Source organism: Haliaeetus leucocephalus, unplaced genomic scaffold, assembly GCF_000737465.1.
Source record: "Haliaeetus leucocephalus isolate CR32 unplaced genomic scaffold, Haliaeetus_leucocephalus-4.0 Scaffold195, whole genome shotgun sequence".
In the NCBI taxonomy this organism is placed as follows: Eukaryota; Metazoa; Chordata; class Aves; order Accipitriformes; family Accipitridae; genus Haliaeetus; species Haliaeetus leucocephalus.
The window spans coordinates 4,984,660-4,994,355 of NW_010972631.1; the positions used below are offsets into that span (position 1 = coordinate 4,984,660).

General features: G+C 36.6%; 1 protein-coding gene across 1 annotated transcript in view; it reads right to left on the reverse strand.

Moving 5' to 3' along the window:
- BCKDHB (branched chain keto acid dehydrogenase E1, beta polypeptide) overlaps positions 1-9,416 on the reverse strand; it is a 128,289-nt gene extending 118,873 nt beyond the window's left edge. Inside the window, exons 1-2 of the mRNA XM_010565751.1 lie at positions 9,341-9,416; positions 6,679-6,747 (exon numbers count right to left, since the gene is read on the reverse strand). Coding sequence (XP_010564053.1) covers positions 6,679-6,747; positions 9,341-9,404 — 133 coding nt within the window. The 5' untranslated portion in view covers positions 9,405-9,416. The remainder of the gene's footprint in view (positions 1-6,678; positions 6,748-9,340) is intronic.
- Positions 9,417-9,696: the final 280 nt, after the last annotated feature.

Consider the following 9,696-nt stretch of genomic DNA (forward strand, 5'->3'; position numbering starts at 1 on the left):
TCATCAGGACAAAGAGATTTTTCACGTTTTCACCTGCTGACCACCGTTCTTCCAACTCCCTTAACCTCTGCTAGGTGGATAATTCAAGACTACTTTCAGAGGACTACACTCAAAATTATTTTTTTTTACTCTAGTTTTTCAGATACATTAACAGGAACATGAAAAGCTTTACTGAGCTCTAATTAGACATCAGATATACCGAGGAAAGCAATCCCTAAAATGAATTGCAATCTGGTTAGTTAAGGAGACATAAGGCTCAAACCCTACTCCTGTTCTAAAGGGAAACTGCTAGTTCCCTGGCTATCCAAACTTGCATGAAATCTTAGCAACAACAAAAACTAAATTCTGGTCTTTCATGTTTCTTTACTAGGTCAACTTTCCTCTCCATAGCGTAAACTTTTTGGCAAGCATAACAACTTCACAGCTTTCGAGTGAAACATAACTTCACTGAAACATATTATCCAAACACATACATACAACTGCGTGCATCTCATTTGTGTGAGACATCTGCATGTAACGGATAAGACCTACAAACAGCGCTAGTATGGGAAAGCCTGTACACAAATATTTTTTAGCATAGAGATACGAATTACTGAAGATGTATATTACTTTTTGAGACGACAACAAACACGGGCAATAACTTGATCTAAGATTCCAAATTTTAAATGTATTCAATTCTTCCGGGTTTGGTTGCTACCACCTACCCAAATCTCATCTATAAAAGTGAACACATAAACCAAAAAAACTCAGTCTCCCCAAAGCACTGCTATGGGGAAAGACCTGCCAAGCCAATCTTACTGCTGTTGGATTCTCAGAGTTCTGAGCAAGGACTGATCCTATTCCACATTCTCAGAATATCAAGCTTTGAAATAATCAGGAAGCTCTTGATCCTTACCCTCACTAAGGATAGACTTCTAACATGGCAGTAAGTGCACATTAGAGCCTCCCTTCAAGTGTAGACCAGAATGGTATTAAAGACAAATCTCTACTGAGGCCAATGACTACACAGAGGCACTTCTGGATAAGGAAGCCCTCAAGCTGTAAGTGTTTGGAGGACAGCAGAGAGTATTCAAGAAAAGTATTATATATACACTTCACTTCCCCTGTTTATATAATCTCAAAATCTTCACTTTTGGCCACAGTAGGCTAGATGGGTCTTTTTCTGGAGTTACCAAAAAAAACTGCTCTGGCATTCTTCTGAGTAGCCTTCCTTGTCAGTCACTGTTTCTGCTATTCTTGTTTCTCAGTCTTTACTTCGGTCCACCTTCTCCATTTCTACCTTACCCTCCATTTTTCCTCCCATCATTTCTTTACCGCCTGTCATCTAATCCCTACCTCTGATCTCTGTATTTTTGTCATGTGGATGAGTCTGATCGTTACATGCTGCAACTTTATTTCACACTTCAGGCAGAGCAATAGGACACATGTATCCACACTCAAGACCACTGTTTCAAATTCATCTGCAGACTGAAAGACAAATGTACAGCTATTTCATTCAGATAACAATTTCTTCAAAAGACTGAAATTAATACATACTTCCCTTTTAAAAAAATAAAAGTAAAAAATGTTTGCACACATTACCTAGGCTACAAAAATACAGTAGGCAAGGAAGCAGGCTATCAATCATGCAGTTTACATCTTTGCTCTAGAGACAGGAAACATCTCAAGACAGCAGGACTATGGAACAGCAGACATTCATTCCTTCAATAAAGATACTCTACAGGGTAGAGTATGCAACATCTGCAAAATGGTGATAACTAAAAATCTGGCAGGGGATGATGGGGAAGAAATAAAACAAGAATATGCCTTCCAGTGCGCAAGACTGGAAGGAGGGGACAAAGGATAAAATTGTACAAGACTTACTTGCCTTCCCTTATCTGAAAGGAACTTTCCACATAAAAAGATTCAGGGATTCTACTCATTTTCAGGAAGCATGATTATACAGCAACAGATTTCTAAGCATTCAGTTCCTGCAAAACACACTAACACCAATAGAAGGATCATGAGCAGCAAAGCAATGCCAGAAAACTAGAATCGCTTATTTTGGATGTTGATATAAGATGTATATGAACAAATATACTATTCTGAGTCATAGCTATTGTGGAAAAGAAACTTCCACATAATGACTTGTTTATATATGATTACTCAATTAAACATTTTCAAACAAAACTTAGTAGCATGTAAAAACTTCATCCAATCAAAAGTTAGGATTTATTTCCTTACAAAGTCAAGAAGTTTGACTTCTTTCACTTATTACTATAGGCCTCTAGCTGTGTTTATATTACATTACACTCAGGCTTAAACGGCTTTCCTGGCAAAAAAGAGATTTTAGATTTCATCACAGATTTATTCTAAAAGCAAATTTCTTCTCTATCTCTCCAGAGAGACTTCAGTAACAGTCTGGATAGAGAGCAACATCTGTATAGTACTACTACTGAGTATTAATATACTAAATTCTCTCTACTATAATATTAGGTGATACTTAGACCTTGACCTCTATAAAAGTGCTTAAAAAGGAGCTAGCATTTGTATCAGAATAACTACTTATAGGCATAGACTGCCACCTAGTGATTTTGATTAGCTACAGGAGGCGGGGGGGGAAACCACAAAGTACAAACGCAATACCTTTTTCAGGAGAGGAGAAAAAAAAAACCAACATTCATTCCAACATATTTTATATCAACATATAGAAACAACCTCGTATTATACCACTTGTATCTCCAATTATTATGTTGATGGTAAATTCAGGCAGGGAACAGGGGAAGAAGAGTCAGTAAGTGTATGTAGTCTTCCTTGTACAGGTAAGATCCATAAGGTTGCTTGCTTGTTCATCAATTCTGTCTGGAATTTCTCCTTATTTTACATGGACTCTACCCTTAGCATAAAACAAGCAGTGCATCCAGAACTTACTTATCTCCAAGACAACACTGACAGCCACCTACATCCCTCTTGAAATTTTGGATTCCTTCAATTTTTGCACTTTCAGCCTTTCCTGCTCTCCTCAGCATTGTAACTATATTTTTAATATGTACTCTAATTCATCTTTGCTATTCCCTCTCCAGCCGCTGCCTGTTTTCTACAGAATTTCACTATTAGTAAAGAAAGAAGCCAAAAGTTACCTGTGTCATCTTACCTGCCTTACAAAGTTGAATTATCATTATGTAAATGACTCTTAAGTTCACCTTTTATCTGTAGACATCTCTTTGTGTCCAAACTTGTATTCATGATATTGACTCCATTTACTTATGGGCATCTCATCAGCAGCATAAAGAACTCCTACTTATTTTTCCTGTCATGCCTTCTCCACTAATTTCTCTCTCAATCACTATCGACATCTCCAGTTCACTTCTCACCTAGACCATAAACCTAAAATCTGCAAGACAAAGGGATCTTAGGAAGATCTTTCTATAATGAATCTGTAAGGCAAACCTTTTTTTTTTTTTTTTAAGGTAGGAAAACAGCAAAAAGCTTTTCAGATTTTGCTTCCTCTTTCAGCTAACACTTTTCCTCTAACAAATACAATCTTTGCAATGCTCTGAATAAAGGTAAAGAGAGAGTTTCCTAACTTGTCAATTTGATCTCACCAGCACTTTACATACTGTAAGAGACTGAATTGTTATCTCGAACCCTTTGCCTCAAAGATTGTTAGGTGCAAGGGACTGGACTGTCATCTCAAGGAACTGTGAACTGTTTATCTCTGAGATGGCCTATTTAAGCAGGACACTCCTCTGTCCATAAGGACAATTACCAGGCCATTGAGGCATCCAGGGGAGGAGACAGGCACGAGCTGATAAGATACTGGTTTCTGGTGTCGATCACGCAGAAGGTCATGTGATAGACAAAACCTGCAGCGCGTGACATCATTGAAATATGCCCTAAAAAACCCATAGAGACAAGCCGTGGGGCTTTTTTTTCCACCACCAAAGAATCGAAGATTGAGGACCAACGGGACACCACTGTATCCGTGGTGGTGACCATCCTCACAACTCCCACTGCCGACTGCTTGCCTGAGGACCAACGGGACGCCGCTGGATCCATGGTGGTGACTATCCTAGCAATCCTATCCCAACTGCTTGCTTAATTTCTACCTTTTCTTCCATTCTATCCTATCACCACTATTTTCCACTTTTGATAATAAAAGCTCTTTTAAGTATAATGATTTTGACCTCTTTTGTGTCTTAATCTCGCTCTTGGGATCATATCGAAACCTTCCCCAACATTGGATCAGGACACATACCCACACATTTTATTTTACAATCACATGAAACAAGAGCACTACTTAGTTTTTCCTTATCAAATCTATCCTCTTATTCACCATAAAGAGGTGAGCACCCTTTCTGATCAAATGGCAATATTAGCTTTCATTAGCCCTTGTTCAATGTTCATATAGGTACTTCCACAATTTCTCATGTTGCCTCTCACGCTTTAAAGTTCTTTTCAAATATTCCCAAAGTCATGTTATATCTTCCTCAAAAATATCATTAAAATCTGTTGTATTGTCATAAAATAAATCTGATACTAGCTAGGCTGCTGACGTGCTGTGACTCTTGCTTATCATACTGACTAGAACTGTGTGAATAGTTCCTTGCGCTCCCTGAACAGCACCCATCTCAACAGTACCCCTGCACTCTGGGGTAGGGACTATCACAGAGTCTTTGAACAGCACTGGCACTTCTGAATATATCATCAGTAAAACACTATGACAAGAATGAAATAATATCTTTCCTTCATTCCAATATTATATGACTTTCTTACATCGAAGAAAACCAACAAATGACCCTCAAAGCAACACTCTAACAATATAAAGTTTGTTTCTTTTGTCTTTTAAACTGGAGATGTTCACTAAAAAACAAAAGGTTGCTTATGGAGCCATCTACTCCTGTTGCTTATTTCACAAATGAAGTCTTCTGTTGCCCATGTTTCCAGCAACTGACTGCTGTTTCAGAGGCTTCGTTTTCACATGAAGTCTAGTAAACAGACTTAACATATCACACCAGAGTTACAGAACTCTAACTCAACCTCAACATGCAGCACTAAAGATCATTGCTAATAAAAGTCCTATCCAAACTATTTGAACATTAACATATAAACCAGACTGTGAGAAAACATCCACATAATAATTGAAGCAGAGAAACAAGACAACAAAATATGGTTATGTTTCTAAAACTTCTTAAAAGTATAGACTTCCTTATCTTCCTTTATCTGGTTCACTCCAAAAAAGTGGATCTTGGTGATCTCCAAGATGGCAGTAACTCATCTCCAGATGAGGAAAACAAAGTAGAGTTAATCACTGGCTGCTAGCAATCCCAGTCATCTTTGTGCCTTGAAGAAAATAAGCTGCTGAAACTCAACATTCGATAACCTCTTCTTCCGTTTAATAGCCCAGTGGGGGAGACAGCAACTGCCAAATTAAAAGCTATCAGGTTACTGTATCCACAAGCAGTTTCCAAGACCTGTAAACTGCTATGTACTAGCCAGCGTGCCATACATGAAACATTGATTTTTTTTTTAATTATTTTTTATTAGCATTCCAGTAACAGTACTTCTTGCAGCAAAATGGGTACTTAATGAAACCACACCAAATGGATAACCAAAGAAGAAACTTAATTGGAAGAACAGTGAAGGACTTTGAAAAATGCTCTAGATTTGCCAACCAGGTATCACTAACTAGGTGGTTAAATTCTATCCATCAAGAACGATGAACATGACACTTAGATGCTTGTGCAACAACATATGGTCTGAAAGAAAGATGGGGCAAAGAAAAAGACTTTTAGAAGCCACTGATACTCAGCTGTAGGAGACTGTCGCCCAGAAATAGTGGAACTTTCTCCCAAAACGAACACAATATACAGATTAATTTAAATCACAGATCACACAAGAACTTTTTAAAAGCTCCTGCAAGTTTTAAAGAAATTGCCTATTTAAAACTTAATTTAAAAAAGTTTGCAACAAAGTTAAAAAGCTCCTGCAAGTGACTATTTTTCCTCTTCCGCTGAACTCACCTCAACTGTCTGAGGCATGAGATGATTAAGTACCATCTTATTTCCCATGTACTTTTGCAAACCTGTTTTTCCTATCTAGTGATAAAGGCTACTTCTAAGATTCTTCGAGACAAAGGTTGTACCATGTCTCTGAATGCCTTCACATGAGTCTCTCAAACAAGTAAATCGATCACATTCTAGATGAAGCACAAGCATAGTTGTAACACATCATTTCTATATTGGCTTTTCAGGCCATGCTAGAAATCACTCTATTTAACAAAGCATTTAAATCCATTTTAATGTAATTCCTTCACAGCTCTTGACAGATAGGATGAAGAAGCATCACCATGTATTGTTGCTAAGAGGCATTAACTTGATTACAGTAATTAAATGGGGTCACGATGATGAATATCTGGTCCAGTTGCAGTTTAAAAAAAATGAAGTTACATTGATAAAGTTAGTTGAAGAAATAGAAGACTCCTGAAACTATGTCAGCAAGTTTCAAAAGCTTTGAAAGTTTACATAAATGGTAACTCATTCAAAATTTTTTCTATTTTCAAGGACAGAAAGGAAAACAGAAGTCCATTTACAAGGCTTCTCTCCCACATATTCTTCTCTTCTCCCACAAAACACAGAGGGCTACAAAACAACAGAAATGCTAATATGAAAATAATGTCAGATTTAAAAGTTAACTTACCATATTTGTCTCGCAAGCCAACTGTACACCTGAAGACTCCACCAAAGGCCACATCTTCACCAAATATTACTGAAAAATAAGAACAGTAGAGGAGACTAATGTTACTCCAACGTATCTTATTTTTAATGAACGTGTTTCAAAGGTTTTTTATACGAGACACTAACATAAGTAGCGCCTAACATTTCATTTTACTTCAAGATTTATCTAGACCTAAGCATTTCTCATGCACAGCCTAACTGTACCAAATAAAGAACCGAGGTTAATGAGGAATCATCTCAGAACAGAATTCATGAAACCAACTCATCCATGCTTTCATTAAATTATCTATTTATTTTTCTGAAATATTCTATAATATCACAATATCTAAATCTAAATGAATAAAAGCAATTCCAAGAAACAATTATATTCAGTCACTAAAGAGTCACTGAAGTTATGTGTTCTGCTTCAACCAGTAACCATTTGCATTCTTCATCCACAGATTCCAGTAAATGTAGTGTTTTGAAAAGTGTCAAATTGTTTTCTTCAAAATATCAATCCAACATGAAATTTCAAGCCTTCTCCACACATACTTGCCAGATACCTGAAAATTGAATTCAGAGGAAGTCCTCTACAGAAAAGATGGATATCTAATAACCAGGACAACGCTCAGCGTTCAACACTACTATCCTTATAGTGTGGGGGATGTAGCCAATAAAGTTTTAATCACTAAAAGTAATTGCCTTTAAAATTTAGCTTCATATCAACTAATCTGGAGGGTTTTTTCTTTGAATTTATGGAATGGTGATGTCTAATTTTTCTTAAAACAGTTTTGTTATTTAATTCACATTATTGCCCATTTCAATTTTTTCAAGCATGTAAGAGATGTGCAGCAGTATCACCAATAGCAGCTTGCATGAACTGGGATCAGTTGTGATAATTCCCAAATTCCTCAATATTCTCCATATTCTGAAGTATACAAAATAATAAGTTAACCTCCTTGCCTTCCAAATATTATTTTTATTTAAATAAAATACATTTCTGATTGGAAGCACTAAAATGGATTAACACACTTCTGACAATCGTATTAATGGCACTACTTAAAGAAAAATAACTTGTATAATGATGTAAAACCAACGTAGTCATGGAGTATATGATTGAAGTATTTCCCCCGGTCACCTCTCTAATTCATTTTTAATACTAATTTGTTTGGGTTTTTTATGTACTCTAGAATCTTTGTAAGGCCTTTCCATCACCATATGGCTACTCACTTTTGAGCAGCTGGCATAAAAAAAAAAATCCCATTTAATGCTGGTATCAGCAAACTTGTGTGGATTTACTCATTCTGTTCAGCCACTGAAAATATTTTCCTGGACAGATTCTAATTCTCCTCAACACAAGTATGAGGATTTCCACTACTTAAACAACAGTTGCTCAATTCCCATACAACTAAAAACATATGAGGGACATGCTTTCTATTGCAAGAAGTACTAATTAATTCAGTAAGTAGGGTAATACTGACAACTCACATGTCTTGACTGTAGAATTTCAACATGGTCTTGCAAAGGGCTTTGCAAAGATCCAGCCTTGCAAAGCTCAGGAGCAAGACTGGAACCTTAGAGGGACTGAAAGGCTGAAGATTAAATATGAGTTTAGGTCCCTGCTGGACTAACATTCTACTTACTTTTATATGGCTGATTCTACAGAAATGGTCCTAAAATCTGTTCTTGGCACTAATTTACCCTCTGTTGTCCAAGTTTAATTTAAAAAAGGTGATTATAACACAGCTGTAGATTGAGAGGGAATGTATACGGGCATAGTACTGGACAGACAACATGGAATTTGTCCTAACAGATTAGACGATTAGTCAGACTTCATGTTGAGCAGTGGTTCAAGCAGTGCCTTGCTAACACACTAAAAAGAAAAACCAGAATTACACAAGATCATACAGCTTTTGCAGCTGTGTTCATGACATTAAACATCTCTTTCAAATACCTGGCCACCATCACACCTTTGTTACAACAACAGAAGTAATAGACTTCCTGTTAGTTATAAGGAATTAAAAGTGGAGTAAATAGTTTTGTGCAAAAGAGTTTAGGACAACTCTTTTAAATCAAGTATGATGAACTAGCATCTTCAAAGTTATAGGTTATCCAGACTGCAAAAGCCTAGAAAATCTTATGTTGCCTATGCACAATGATGAACAGAAATCAGTCAAGCTGGAAAGTAATTTTGGAGGGTAGGGAAGGAGAGAAGGGAGAATGAACAGAGCAAGGAATATATGGTGTCTAAAAAATACCACTTTTTGAGCATAGAGAGTTGAAGGAATTAAAAACTAAGATTTACATTTTAAAAACTCCTTTACTTCCTTGTGGGACTCAAGCTGCCCTGAAATATATTTCACATCAGTAATACCAGAAGCATGTTAAGCAATGTATCTTCCTGTCCCAACTTTCAAGCAAAATACACCCAGCCAATACAGAAGACACAACTGCATCTTAGATCACATAATCCATTAATAATCTGTTAATACAACACGTTTTTAAGTTTTGTTTGAGATCAAAGTGTAGAAATAACTTCTTAGAAAACTTTAAAGGCCACAAGAAATGTGTTCAATATGGCACACAAATAGGCAAAATAAAATGCAATTTATACAAAGCAAAACACACTAACAAGTATAGCATACCTGCAGTCGGATCTTTGGCTAAAGTATTATCCAAGGCACTTGTTATGGATTGGAAGAGATTCATCTTCTGAGTTTGCCCTGTGTGAAAGCAATTATTTAGCCATTTAATTTGGTTCAAAACATAAAGTACATTAGAAAACACTGGTGCAAAACACAGCTAAAACCTTAGCTAACAGTCATAAACAAGATCCCTGCTAGGACTACCCAAGACTCATTTCCTGAGTAAACTTAAATTATGGGATAAATGGGATTGAGCAAGGTATACCTTGCAATCCCAAGGACTATCATTCCACTACCCTGCATTCAACCTTTTTTTCAAATACTATGCTTTTAGCTAAAGCAAATGCAGCTTTGCA